Source organism: Symphodus melops (assembly GCF_947650265.1).
Source record: "Symphodus melops genome assembly, chromosome: 22".
NCBI lineage: Eukaryota > Metazoa > Chordata > Actinopteri > Labriformes > Labridae > Symphodus > Symphodus melops.
The window spans coordinates 185,783-200,376 of NC_136712.1; the positions used below are offsets into that span (position 1 = coordinate 185,783).

A 14,594-nucleotide genomic window follows, 5' to 3' on the forward strand; every position below is an offset into this window, starting at 1 on the left:
AAACCAAATACCCCGTCTGTTAAGGAATGACATTATATATGAAATATATTTAATGGGGAGAATGACTTTCTCTTTGAGGCTCCAGGACTGTAAATTTGAGGAAATTTGGAAGACATGGAAAATGTATATTTCCCTGAGATGCCCGGCCTACGTTTGAAGGAAAACTATTAACCTGCTTTTATTCCTTCTTCCCTTTTCTGTAATTTTATATAACACCCCGTGTGCTGTTCTGATTAATGTTGTAATACGATGTATACTGAAAAAAATATATATAATGGATCAGACTGTAAAAGAATGTAACCCGTAATGATCCTAAATAAAGAATTTAAAAAAAGAAAAGAAACAAGTCCTTGTAAAACGAGATCTGATTGGTTCAATGGAAATATAAAGCTAAGTATCATCTGAGTAAAAGTGTTATAAATCTTCCACAATCACTCTTTAAAATGTTGGGACAGAAACACGGCAGACAGATCAGTGACGGAACATTTAGAAGCTTTATTATCATCATTAATACATTTCATATGTCGTCACTACGGCTAATATCTACTGAGATTAGCATGAGTGTAGCTAGCCCTTCAGGCTACATGTTGGACACAGTTCAGGTCCAGGAGGGCGGACCCCTCCGTGGACACAGTTCAGGTCCAGGAGGGCGGACCCCTCTGTGGACACAGTTCAGGTCCAGGAGGGCGGACCCCTCTGTGGACACAGTTCAGGTCCAGGAGGTTGACCCCTCTGTGGACACAGTTCAGGTCCAGGACCCCTCCGTGGACACAGTTCAGGTCCAGGAGGGCGGACCCCTCCGTGGACACAGTTCAGGTCCAGGAGGGCTGACCCCTCCGTGGACACAGTTCAGGTCCAGGAGGTTGACCCCTCCGTGGACACAGTTCAGGTCCAGGAGGGCGGACCCCTCTGTGGACACAGTTCAGGTCCAGGAGGGCTGACCCCTCCGTGGACACAGTTCAGGTCCAGGAGGTTGACCCCTCCGTGGACACAGTTCAGGTCCAGGAGGTTGACCCCTCTGTGGACACAGTTCAGGTCCAGGAGGTTGACCCCTCTGTGGACACAGTTCAGGTCCAGGAGGTTGACCCCTCTGTGGACACAGTTCAGGTCCAGGAGGGCGGACCCCTCCGTGGACACAGTTCAGGTCCAGGAGGGCTGACCCCTCCGTGGACACAGTTCAGGTCCAGGAGGGCTGACCCCTCCGTGGACACAGTTCAGGTCCAGGAGGCTGACCCCTCCGTAGACACAGTTCAGGTCCAGGACCCCTCCATGAATACAACATGGCACCGCGTTGAGTATCAAACAGTAGAAAAGTAGAAAAACCTGAAACTGTTTTGGCAAAGAGAAAGTTTCATGAGGAAAAACTTGACGAAGGCCGCTGAGTGACGGCGTGAACTGGAACCATCACATGTGGATGCTCGTCTGTCTAAATATAAATATACGCTTTATAAAGAGACACTGTGTCCAGGAGGAAGTTACAGGCTGATTCCCAGTCAGCAGGCGGACCTGGAGTTCATGGACACCAGTTTGGACCAACATGTTTGAAAGGTTTCAGTTGAATCAAAGTCGTTTACGAGACAATCAGAAAGGCTCCCGCACTCCGTCTCGCTTTATTTAACCTTTAACTATTTGGTTTCTGGGGGCGCAGCGTCCCCATGTATTGAGGCGTCCCCATGTATTGGGGCGTCCCCATGTATTGGGGCGTCCCCATGTATTGAGGCGTCCCCATGTATTGGGGCGTCCCCATGTATTGAGGCGTCCCCATGTATTGGGGCGTCCCCATGTATTGGGGCGTCCCCATGTATTGGGGCGTCCCCATGTATTGAGGCGTCCCCATGTATTGGGGCGTCCCCATGTATTGAGGCGTCCCCATGTATTGGGGCGTCCCCATGTATTGGGGCGTCCCCATGTATTGGGGCGTCCCCATGTATTGAGGCGTCCCCATGTATTGGGGCGTCCCCATGTATTGGGGCGTCCCCATGTATTGAGGCGTCCCCATGTATTGGGGCGTCCCCATGTATTGAGGCGTCCCCATGTATTGAGGCGTCCCCATGTATTGAGGCGTCCCCATGCATTGAGGCGTCCCGTGACTCCCCACATGTCTCTCTCTGATTTCTGCCTCTGTCCACTTTCCTCGATAATAAAGACAAAAAAATAAATAATAAAATAAGAAATAAATAAAAAAACTATTTGGTTTCACCAACTGTCATCATGTAACCACGACAACGAATGATTAAAAGAACATGTCAGCATAGAGGGTGCAGGGTCCTTTTAGTTTGTATAATGGTGTTGAATGGGAGGATTTCACACCCTCAACACCAGCAGAAGAATGAACGCCTGTATCAACACGCCTGATGACTTCAGAGTCGTAAATCGAACGCACCTCAGAGGCTTCAGGTGATGAATGTTCGGCGTCACCAGGACCGCCAAATTTCACAGCTGATGTTGTAACAACAGTTGTTGTAATATCTGTGACTAAATACAAGTAAAAACATCCGTCCTCCTACAAACACATCTCTGCAGTCTCTGAGCTGCAGAGACTCAGACCCTGACCCAGATCCTGACCCTGACCCAGATCCTGACCCTGACCCAGATCCTGACCCAGACCATTGTAGAAAAGTTGAGTTCTTATGATTGTGTGACGGCCAATAACACAGAACCGAGCAGATGACTGACATTTCTCAGAGCAAATTAAATTCTCTAAACGTGGATTTTTTGCCTCTGAGAAGATTTCTTAATGCACACACAGCACGAGGGCTTTTCAGCATTAAAAGTATTAATCAGATATTAATATATTATTATCTCATATTTATACAGAGAGAAGCTCTGACTCATAATATATTTAAAACAGACAAACACCCCCATAAAGCGAGAATGGATCGATTCTCGTGCTCGACCTTGAGACTTGCAGTCGACTGAGACTCTTGACCACTAAATGATTGCATACTCGACTTGATAGAGTCGGCTGCAGACAGATTATACAGGCTTAGAACGCCCCGTCAGAGACCTCAGATCCACTGCAAGGCTTTCTTCTTTGATTTCTTCAGTTCAGACCTGCGATGATCACACACCCCTTCAGTCGATCTGATATCGTAGCACCAGCCCCAGTGTCAAACCTAACCCCAGCCATGTGGGCCTGTTGGTGGCTCCGCCTCCCGCCAGGTTTATTGATTGATTAGAGGAAGGTGTGAGGGTAGCTTTAGTGGGATTAACCGATGTGTGTCCGGTCGTCGTGGTGATTTGTTGTAACCTGAAGTTGTATTTCATGGCAGAGTATTGATCTGGACCATGTGGGATGGTAAGCGTCTCAATTAAATCCTCGTGACCGGGGTACCTCACCTGTCGGTTTAAGAATAAGAAGAAAATAAAAGTCATGGAAGGCCATGTTTACACTTGACTCAGCGCCTTTTGAGCATGGCTGGAGCACGCTGCATCAATTTAGTAAAGAAAAGAACAAGCGGGACAGGAAGTCAGAAACAGATGCATTAAGACCTTGAAGTTATTTGTTGAACTTCTAAGCAGGGTACACTGTGTTGCACTGCTATAATGTCTATAACGTAGCTGCTACGCTACGCTATCTGCATCCGGTTCATACGTCACCTACCAAGTAGGACACGGTGTAGTTTACAGTGAAGGGTTAGTGAAGGTGTAGTTTACAGTGAAGGTGTAGTGAAGGTGTAGTTTACAGTGAAGGTGTAGTGAAGGTGTAGTTTACAGTGAAGGTGTAGTGAAGGTGTAGTTTACAGTGAAGGGTTTGTGAAGGTGTAGTTTACAGTGAAGGTGTAGTGAAGGTGTAGTTTACAGTGAAGGGTTAGTGAAGGTGTAGTTTACAGTGAAGGTGTAGTTTACAGTGAAGGTGTAGTTTACAGTGAAGGTGTAGTTTACAGTGAAGGTGTAGTTTACAGTGAAGGGTTAGTGAAGGTGTAGTTTATCATGAAGGTGTAGTTAAGGTGTAGTTTACAGTGAAGGTGTAGTTAAGGTGTAGTTTACAGTGAAGGTGTAGTTTACAGTGAAGGGTTAGTGAAGGTGTAGTTTATCATGAAGGTGTAGTTAAGGTGTAGTTTATCATGAAGGTGTAGTTAAGGTGTAGTTTACAGTGAAGGTGTAGTTTATCATGAAGGTGTAGTTTACAGTGAAGGTGTAGTTAAGGTGTAGTTTATCATGAAGGTGTAGTTAAGGTGTAGTTTACAGTGAAGGTGTAGTTTATCATGAAGGTGTAGTTTACCGTGCAGGTGTAGTTAAGGTGTAGTTTATCATGAAGGTGTAGTTTATCATGAAGGTGTAGTTTATCATGAAGGTGTAGTTAAGGTGTAGTTTATCATGAAGGTGTAGTTTATCATGAAGGTGTAGTTTATCATGAAGGTGTAGTTAAGGTGTAGTTTATCATGAAGGTGTAGTTTATCATGAAGGTGTAGTTTATCATGAAGGTGTAGTTAAGGTGTAGTTTACCGTGAAAGTGTAGTTTCCAGGCAGCAGTAGTCTGTAGTATTCTCCATGTTTGTCTGTTCTGAATGGACACATGTTCCTGCGACCTTTCACCTCCACCTCTGCGTTCTGCACTGGCACACCAGAGCCGTTAAACACTTGACCTTTAATACCTTGAAGACAAACACAGGAAGTGTAAGGTCAGGGTTAAGCATGATAGCTAGCTAGACAGCTAGCTAGCTAGCTAGCTAGATACTTTATTGATCCCGAGGGAAATTCAAGGCATCCAGTAGCAGTATACAGACAGGCAGGACACAAGACATTAGTTACAATACACACTCGCTGTCCCCCCCCCCCTCTGTATACAATAATCCCCCAAACAAGATTTAGCAGCCCCTATGTGACTAAGAGTAAACATAATTATATGTTAAACCTGTGCAGTTAGCATTAGCATTAGACTTAAACTTATATAGCATAATGTACATAACCTGTGCAGTTAGCATTAGCATTAAACTAATATAGCATAATGTACATAACCTGTGAAGGAGAGAAAAACATGTGCTGGTTAAAAGAGACCTGTAAACAGTTAAAGAGCCTTAGAAACAAAGTGCTGACCTTCTAGAAACTAGTTCCATGTGCATGTACAGAGGTGTTTGAGGTAGTGCCAGAGGTGTGAGTACAGTCATTAAACAGTCAATGCAGGGATGCAGACTGGGCCATTAAAGTGCTCAGCAACATAAAAGAGCAGGTTAATTAAAAGGGATGTGAATGTGACACAGATATACAGACAGGTACAAGTACTGACCCAGGTGGACCTGCTGGATGAAGGCCAGCAGAGCCTTCCTGTTCTCCATCCACATGGCAGGAAGTTGTTTGACAGGAGGAGATTTACAGCAGGAAACCTCCAGAGTCAACTCCAAACACTGAGCCCACACATAGTTATAGTCCTGCATTCCACCTGGACGGACACACACACACACACACACACACACACACACACACACACACACACACACACACACACACACACACACACACACACACACACACACACCTGATCAGGTCGTCAGTGAGGTGATCATGTTGCACTGATGAAGTTCCTCCTGCAGCATGTCACTTGCTCTGCAGGTGGAATCAAACCTTTCTGCAGCGTCACTGCTGTTGTCATTCCTTGATATAAAAGAACGTGCTAAAATAAAGGGTGTGTGCTCGACTTCTCCCTCAGGGTCACTGGAAGCCCATTATTCACGTCTTTACAATCATACCTGTCAGAGGATACCACTGGTATCCGTTAGTGATGCCCTCTATGAACGTCTTGCCAGAGCAGCGGTCGCCTTGGTGCATGGAGGCGTGGTTAAAAGAGTACACCTTAGCCAGGTGGACAAACACATCATCATCAGGGCTGACGCTGGCCCCGCCCATCAGCTCACTGCCTGAACAAAAAGGAGTCATATTGAGGATCAGATGATGTGGAGAACTTTACACTTTAATATCAGATCGTGTTAGACTGCCTGCGGCGTGTAGCAGCTGAACCTCTGTATGTGTGTGTGTGTGTGTGTGTGTGTGTGTGTGTGTGTATACCTCCGTTGCTGTTGTCATACGGGTAACTGGCCACCAAAGCTCCTCCATGGAGGTTTGCAGAAAGAACAAAAGACTCCATCCTCAACCAGCCAATCACAGCCCTCACCTGAAGACAGCAATTATAAAATATGCTGATAAAGAACTCGTACAACAAAAAACAAAGACAGCAGCAAGAGGCAGAGAGTGATGCCTCTTCCTCAGAAGCTTTGAAATAATCACAACAGACTCATGAAAATATTGAAATCATAATAAATACAGTAAACAGATTCAGAAAAGTCCAACTGAGAAGTGTTTCTCTGAAACGTCCCTGAGACAGAAGGAGGCAGGGACTACTTTCAGCAGTGGATGAACACAGATCTGGATCTCTGCTAGGTGTTCACAGCTCAGTGGGACTGCGTGTTTCTGTGAACAGATTGTTACACCGGAGAACTCAGAGTGAGCGACAAAATAGCTGCCAGGAGAATGAGACTTGTAGGACACTGCCAAAGACACCAAGAGCTGCCAGCCAACAAACTGGTGCTGTGGGAACCAGTGCATGGGCACCGGTCACCAGGACGTCCCACAATAACATTTCTGGATGTTATCAGGAAACACGCAGGAGTGCAAAGCACCAACGAGCTGGTCGGAAGTATGACAAATCGAGATGACTGGAAGCAACGACGGAAAGCTCGTCTGAGGACGACTTAGAGAGATTCTTAAACACTGGCGCTCTGAGACTCAGACGACGAATGGTAACGTGCGTGAATGATCTCAGTCATCGTCTTGATAATTAAATCATATCTAACAGACCTCTGCTTCTCTTTTCTCCTCGTCCAGCTGCTGCTTCTTTCGCAGATCGGTGAAAGGGTCGGGAAAGTTCCTGTTTAGATCGACACCGTTAGAGTTATACCTGAAACACAGAAACATGGAGGCAAGCAGGTTATTATATCGATGAGTCATCGACACAGAGACAGTTTCAAAACAGTCTGTGTGTGAGTGACTCCTCCCACATCTGTTCATCTGACTCCTCCCACATTTGTTCATCTGACTCCTCCCACATCTGTTCATCTGACTCCTCCTACATCTGTTCATCTGACTCCTCCCACATCTGTTCATCTGACTCCTCCCACATCTGTTCATCTGACTCCTCCTACATCTGTTCATCTGACTCCTCCTACATCTGTTCATCTGACTCCTCCCACATCTGTTCATCTGACTCCTCCCACATCTGTTCATCTGGCTCCTCGCGTCAGGTTGATTATCTCGTAGTTTGCTGCCGATAAATCATTCCAGTCTTTATTAGCTAACAAGCTAGGCTAATGTTCATGATATCGCTAACACAAACACTAACGGCGGACAAACCAGCTAGGCTAACCTTTCATGGAGCCAACTGCTGCAGATTGCATTTTATCGCCCCGCCCAACTAAATGTGCCAAAGAATGTCTAACAAACAGATTTTAACTTGAAACTGTGTAAACTTCTGTCACCTTGTTTACCGACATTAGAGTGACCAGACCAGACGATTTGGTTGCCCTGTCCCCAGTTAAAAGCTGTCCCCAGTTAAAAGCTGTCCCCAGTTAAAAGCTGTCCCCAGTTAAAAGCTGTCCCCGGGACTGTCCCTGAATTGAATGGGAGAGAAAAAAAGTTGCGTGTCAGTCGCCAAATTTGATGCTTGCAACTGTTTTTCTCTACTTCCATCTCGGACTGTGTGAGTTTCAACCAATACGAGAGCAGAGCTCCGCCTTCCACCAGAGGGCAGAATTACTACTGACGTTTAACCCGGGAAAATCAGAATACGCAGGATTACTTGCTGATGCTGAATCCAAGACAGTGCAGTTGAGATTTAGCACCGCTCTAAGGTAAGTTGTGTGAATTTGTACCTGTATGACAGTGAAATAGGGAATGAGCAAGAGTGAATGACAGAGATTAAGGGAAAGAGAGGAGAGAACAAGGAGATGTGCACGAGCCCAACTTCTGTCCGTGAGCTGTGAATATCATATTCAGTGTGTTTGTGAGGGCTAATAAAGAATGCTAATGTTATTACAGTCGTGTTTTGGTCACGTTGTTGTTGCATGGGTTTAAAAAGTGGCACTGAAATGTTGTTTCACACAGTGGTATGTGGTCTGAAAGGTTTAGGAACCTCTGCTATGAGCACAGATTATGGTAATTACATGGAGCAGATAAGAAACACAAGGAGCACAATGACTAAATTAAAGAAGTGTATTATTAAATCTGATGCTATTACTTCACTGACTGCATCTCATCTTTCAGTTTTGCTCATGTTCTTCTCTGCTGTTTTCTTCATATCCAGGCCACAGAGGGAGAGGACTGAGGTGGACCTCCTGAACCAGCAGAGTTCATCAGAAACCATCGAGCTCAATCTTCTATTAATAAATAGTGAAATAATTAAATAAACTAAGAATGTGTTTAGTTTTTCTTTCATCTCTGGTTTAAGTGCTGCAGACAAACTATACTGCCTTAACTGCCTTGGGGCACTCTCACTTTAATATGTACCTAATATATATAGAATATGAATATAGAATGACCCAGTTATTATTTCCATAATTATGAAATTGAATTTTGACCACCACGCTAAAAATGCCCCCGATTTTGGCTTTAGGAATCTGGTCACCCGAGACATTACCCTTCAGTTATTTAAACCAATAACAATGTAAGAACCCTGACACAAGCGTAGCTAACGTTAGCGCCCGCTCTTCCAGCAGCGCCTCAGGGAGTCCGGTGAAGTTCTTACAGAAAGAACGATTTTATTAAGCGGTTTTAACAGTAGCAAATTAGCATCAACCGCTAAAAGCCATGAAAGTGGAGACGTGATGTTAAACCGCACCTGCCCATGGCGAGTACACAGTCCGTGTCCGCTGCATCGAAGCCGTCTGGGTTCATGGTCGGCAGGATGTGGATGCGAGTGCTGTTCAGTAACTGTAACGCCCATGTTTGGTTGTTCCGGTAACCACGCAGCAGGTCGTCGATGAGCTGAAGGAGCAGCTCCCGGCCGAGAACCTTCAAACACAGCAGAATGATTTGTGATTATTTTTAAGGATTAAAAAGGTGAGAAGTCAAATAGAGTCTGAGGATCGAACTCTTTTTTTAACTCGCCCATTTTCACTTTAATGTGTTCGTTTTTAAGACACAATATGACTGTCAGCTGGATGAGCAAACATGATGGAACCGAGCAGACAGGAAGTGAGGTCATGAGTCAGAGGCTGATTGGACCGTAGGGAGGGAATAAAGAGAGAAAGTTTGTGAATGAAGGAGAGTCTCAGGGGGGAGAAAGAGAGAAGGGTGGGAACAGTGTGTGCACACACACACACACACACACACACACACACACACACACACACACGTCAGGACTAGCTTAGCCTGCAGCTATCATTCTTTTTTCCTGTAAACGGCCTCTCTCTCTTTCTGCTCCTCTGACATCACACCACAACAGCTCTTTGTATGTCTCAACTTGTGACCTGCAGAGAGGCGTCCTGATAATCAGCGTTGGACCGCTCAACAAATCAACAGTTCACTGAAGTCACTTCATGACTTTACATGGAAACTGAAAACATCAGATGTTAAGCTCTCTGAGGAGAATCCAGACTAAGAGCTCGTTCAGATCGTCTCCTTTCTTCTTTAACCCGTTTTAAGTGGCGGCCATGTTGAGAGCGGTTTGAATTCTCTAACAGTGAAGGAAAGGAGGCTCAATGCTTCCTTTATAACCTCCTTTAGGAAACACTGGAGCATCCTTTACCAAAGGACACGAGAAAGTGCCGACCCACAATTCATTGCAGCACAACTTTTATAACAACTCTCACATCGGAGCGTTCATGAAAACTAAGGATGTGTCGGAGGAGACATGTGGAGACAATCTGCATATTGTTTCTATATCAAATTTGAAAATGATAATTTAAAACCTTGTTAATAAAAAGGCTCACAGATCATTGAAGTTCTCACTGTTCAGAGTGTGAACGTGATGCTGCTGTTATAAAAGCATCAGAGTGAAGGATCCTTATATTTAACCCTCCTGCTTCTGACCATGATGTCCCCCCAAAGACGGCTCAGAGGACACGTCTCTACATCAGCTGTTTGTACTTTCACCGCCACATTATGATGACATCATCACCCAGTGACATGAGCTCAGATTGTCAAAACACTGCGATCACCTTTCCTAAGTCCTTTAAGAAGTCTCCTAAGTCCTTTATGAAGTCTCCTAAGTCCTTTATGAAGTCTCCTAAGTCCTTTATGAAGTCTCCTAAGTCCTTTAAGAAGTCTCCTAAGTCCTTTAAGAAGTCTCCTAAGTCCTTTATGAAGTCTCCTAAGTCCTTTATGAAGTCTCCTAAGTCCTTTATGAAGTCTCCTAAGTCCTTTAAGAAGTCTCCTAAGTCCTTTAAGAAGTCTCCTAAGTCCTTTAAGAAGTCTCCTAAGTCCTTTATGAAGTTTCCTAACTCCTTTGTAAAGTGGATAGTGAACCTAGATAGGAGGGATAATTTGAATGTATCCTAAATGTGAATGTTTGAATCCTCAGTGTCGTCCCCCATGTGTCCCTGCAGGGGGCGCTGGTGTCCCCCGTGTGTCCCTGCAGGGGGCGCTGGAGTCCCTCGTGTGTCCCTGCAGGGGGCGCTGGAGTCCCTCGTGTGTCCCTGCAGGGGGCGCTGGAGTCCCCCGTGTGTCCCTGCAGGGGGCGCTGGAGTCCCCCATGTGTCCCTGCAGGGGGCGCTGGAGTCCCACGTGTGAGCCCAGGGGCCAGGAGCCGAGGGGTCAGGAGGCGAGGGGGCGTGACGGCGGCTCCATGCTGCAGCCACCCGCTCGCTCCTTATTTGTCAATATTTGTCCTATTTTGAGTATTTTTAATAACTTTAAAAGTAAATGCCTTAAAGTGTAGAATTATGTGGATTTGTTGGTTTATTCTGCATGCTGCGTTCACATCAACAACTTAAACATCAAACTCAAACACCCAAAATAATAAAGTCAAACCGCCTCTAAAGTTCCTGTTTTCAGCGGAAACTGTAAAACAGGCCAAAAGCTCCGTCTGCTAACGTTTAGCACATATTAGCACATATTAGCACATATTAGCTTATCTGTGTGGCCACATAATGAATAACGTTGCTGCACTTAGCTCAAAGTATTAGCATGCTAACATCACAGTTTATATTAATGTCACTCGGAAGACAAACATTAACTCACCACACTGAGCGGCCCAGACTTTAAGAGTGTGTTCATGTAAAACAGCAGTTTACACAACTTCACCTCCAAACTTCCGTCACCTGTCGTCAGGCCAGCGAGCGCGAGTCTCAGCGCGAGCCAGAACGTAAAGACGTCGATGACGTCATACGTCACGTCTATCCGTATACTCAAAAATATATAATTTAGACTTGGATATTAACTCAAAAAAATGGATCCACGTGAAACCACTCCACTCGTTCAGAAAACTCAATAGTTTATAGTTGGATTAACTAATAAGCTACTGTTGAGTATCTAGCATCTGTATCCTAAATGACCTTGAGTTAGTAATACTGTTATTAAGGTTTCCAGTGCATGGATGGTCTCCGTGTGTCCCTGCAGGGGGCGCTGGAGTCCCCCGTGTGTCCCTGCAGGGGGCGCTGGAGTCCAATGGATGGCGGTCCCCGTGTGTCCCTGCAGGGGGCGCTGGAGTCCAATGGATGGCGGTCCCCGTGTGTCCCTGCAGGGGGCGCTGGAGTCCAATGGATGGCGGTCCCCGTGTGTCCCTGCAGGGGGCGCTGGAGTCCTATGGATGGCGGTCTCCGTGTGTCCCTGCAGGGGGCGCTGGAGTCCAATGGATGGCGGTCTCCGTGTGTCCCTGCAGGGGGCGCTGGAGTCCCATGGATGGCGGTCTCCGTGTGTCCCTGCAGGGGGCGCTGGAGTCCCATGGATGGCGGTCTCCGTGTGTCCCTGCAGGGGGCGCTGGAGTCCCATGGATGGCGGTCCCCGTGTGTCCCTGCAGGGGGCTCTGGAGTCCAATGGATGGCGGTCTCCGTGTGTCCCTGCAGGGGGCGCTGGAGTGTCCCTGCAGGGGGCGCTGGAGTCCCATGGATGGCGGTCTCCGTGTGACCCTGCAGGGGGCGCTGGAGTCCCCCGTGTGTCCCTGCAGGGGGCGCTGGAGTCCCATGGATGGCGGTCTCCGTGCTGGAAATGCTGTCTCAGGCTAATTTTGAGTCAAGCTAACGACAGGCTGAGAGCTGAGGCAGGTTTTAAGCCTCCTGACAAACCGTTACACGGCGCCCACCTGTCAATCAGCTCAGCTACACGCCTTATAGACTGGAGTAGCCTGAATTTCCCTCGGGATCAATAAAGTATCTATCTATCTATCTAGTTTTGAGTCCTAAAACCAGAAAGTGAGTTAGCATTTTAGCGCCGTGGTTCTAACCTCTAAAAGTCTAAATGGTGATTTTGAATGTGTTTGTGTTTAGACTGAAATAAGGTCTGTGGTTAACACAAGCTGAAGAGATGTTGATGTTTTGTTAGATGAGATAAACTACGTTAGCTAAGACCCCACTTGTGAATTTTAAAGTTTTTACGCAAACTTTAAACGGCGGTTGCTAACGATTAGCTAACTGAAACTACAGTGGTTGTCATGGAGACATTAAACGTCATCACGCCGGGAACTCTCTCACTAATCCTCCTTACAGCCTCTAGTCATGTTTTTCACTGTTCTTGTAAATATTAGGTTAATAAACAACTTATTAAGCTAACGTTTAGCTAGCTTGTCAAATCCGCTGATTAGATCGATGAAGCATAACGGTCGTGACGTCATTACAAACCGACCGTGGCGTAGTTAGCTTGTAGCATAACGTTAGCTTTTTACTTCTCTGGGCTGCATTAACTCTTCAAACTTCATATAAATGATGTTCATGTGTAAAGATTATCAGCTGAACTAAACAACAACGTGTGTTTGACACACAGATTATTTTCTGCAATGATCCAAAATCCAATGAAAAAATCCCAGAGGACAATTTTCGTAGGAACCACCAGCGCCATTTTTTCGGGTTGGCCTACAAAAATACGTCATTACTACACCAGTCTATTGTGAATAACTTTTATCCTTCATCCAATCAAAACTGCTGAGTCATGAAAACATTCCCCCCCCGTACAGTGTGTGTGGATGGAGACATGAGCTAATCACACCTATTTGGTTTTTTGAAGCAGGCTGTAAACATGTTCATGTCTGCTGTAAAAACAGGCTGTTTGAATGGGTGTGTATGTGACTTCCTGTGCTGCTGCAGCCAGCCTCTAGTGGACACTCCAGGTACTGCAGCCAGCCTCTAGTGGACACTGCAGGTACTGCAGCCAGCCTCTAGTGGACACTGCAGGTACTGCAGCCAGCCTCTAGTGGACACTCCAGGTACTGCAGCCAGCCTCTAGTGGACACTCCAGGTACTGCAGCCAGCCTCTAGTGGACACTGCAGGTACTGCAGCCAGCCTCTAGTGGACACTCCAGGTACTGTAGCCAGCCTCTAGTGGACACTGCAGGAACTGCAGCCAGCCTCTAGTGGACACTGCAGGAACTGCAGCCAGCCTCTAGTGGACACTCCATGAACTGCAGCCAGCCTCTAGTGGACACTCCAGGTACTGCAGCCAGCCTCTAGTGGACACTGCAGGTACTGCAGCCAGCCTCTAGTGGACACTCCAGGTACTGTAGCCAGCCTCTAGTGGACACTGCAGGAACTGCAGCCAGCCTCTAGTGGACACTCCATGAACTGCAGCCAGCCTCTAGTGGACACTGCAGGAACTGCAGCCAGCCTCTAGTGGACACTCCAGGTACTGTAGCCAGCCTCTAGTGGACACTGCAGGAACTGCAGCCAGCCTCTAGTGGACACTGCAGGAACTCAATCAATCAATCTTTATTTGTGTCGTGTCAATTCATAACAGGTGTTATCTCAAGACACTTTACAAAAGTGCAGGATGTTACACTTCAGCAGCAGCTTCATGTTTGAACACTGAGGATGCTGCTTGAGGAAAACAGAGACGGTCAGGATCAACTCTTGACTAATCAAGTTCAATGGGCCATGAATCCTGAGACAGAAAGAAACAAGTATGTTGACTTTCTATCTCGAAGTTACACAAACGTGTACATCATTGTGGGGCGTCTGGGGACTAAAAAACAACCTATCAAAATTAAATTGTATTTTATTTTTTCCTCAAAACCAGAATGAACTAAAGTAGAAGAAAAAAAGGGTCCATCAGCCGAGTCCTGACTGAAGATATGTAAATCTGAGCAATACCTCCACAAAGGCCCAGTTTGGATAACGCCCCCAACAGGCTTCTGATGGAAAAGTGCTGAAGGTGAAGGTTCCCTGAGCGGTCGACTGTTCGGTTCATGTGTCTCTGTAAATCAGTGTTCAGAAAGAGACTGAACAAACGTCAAACAAACACACAACAGCTCAGCTAATTATTTTTTTTCCAACAAGGCAGACTGCATTCCTGCTACCGCGCCTGCATGGCGTTCTGTCAGAGCAAGAGGAACGACGATGACAGACACATCCTCCCGAGCTCCAAGAGTTTGGACTTTGTGCAGTGGACATGGTTAGCTTGGTTCTGTTTGCTATTAACATAGTTTCCTGTTTTGGGATCAGAGGTTTAAACAATGC

At 46.3% G+C, this 14,594-nt stretch overlaps 1 protein-coding gene across 1 annotated transcript in view; it reads right to left on the reverse strand.

The window, feature by feature from the left end:
* Positions 1–2,869: 2,869 nt before the first annotated feature.
* The window catches only part of cpm (carboxypeptidase M), a 16,376-nt gene continuing 4,651 nt past the window's right edge, over positions 2,870–14,594 (reverse strand). The window contains exons 3-10 of the mRNA XM_079335487.1: positions 11,173–11,327; positions 8,831–9,003; positions 6,796–6,895; positions 6,007–6,112; positions 5,691–5,858; positions 5,231–5,383; positions 4,450–4,598; positions 2,870–3,339 (exon numbers count right to left, since the gene is read on the reverse strand). Coding sequence (XP_079191613.1) covers positions 3,076–3,339; positions 4,450–4,598; positions 5,231–5,383; positions 5,691–5,858; positions 6,007–6,112; positions 6,796–6,895; positions 8,831–9,003; positions 11,173–11,327 — 1,268 coding nt within the window. The 3' untranslated portion in view covers positions 2,870–3,075. The remainder of the gene's footprint in view (positions 3,340–4,449; positions 4,599–5,230; positions 5,384–5,690; positions 5,859–6,006; positions 6,113–6,795; positions 6,896–8,830; positions 9,004–11,172; positions 11,328–14,594) is intronic.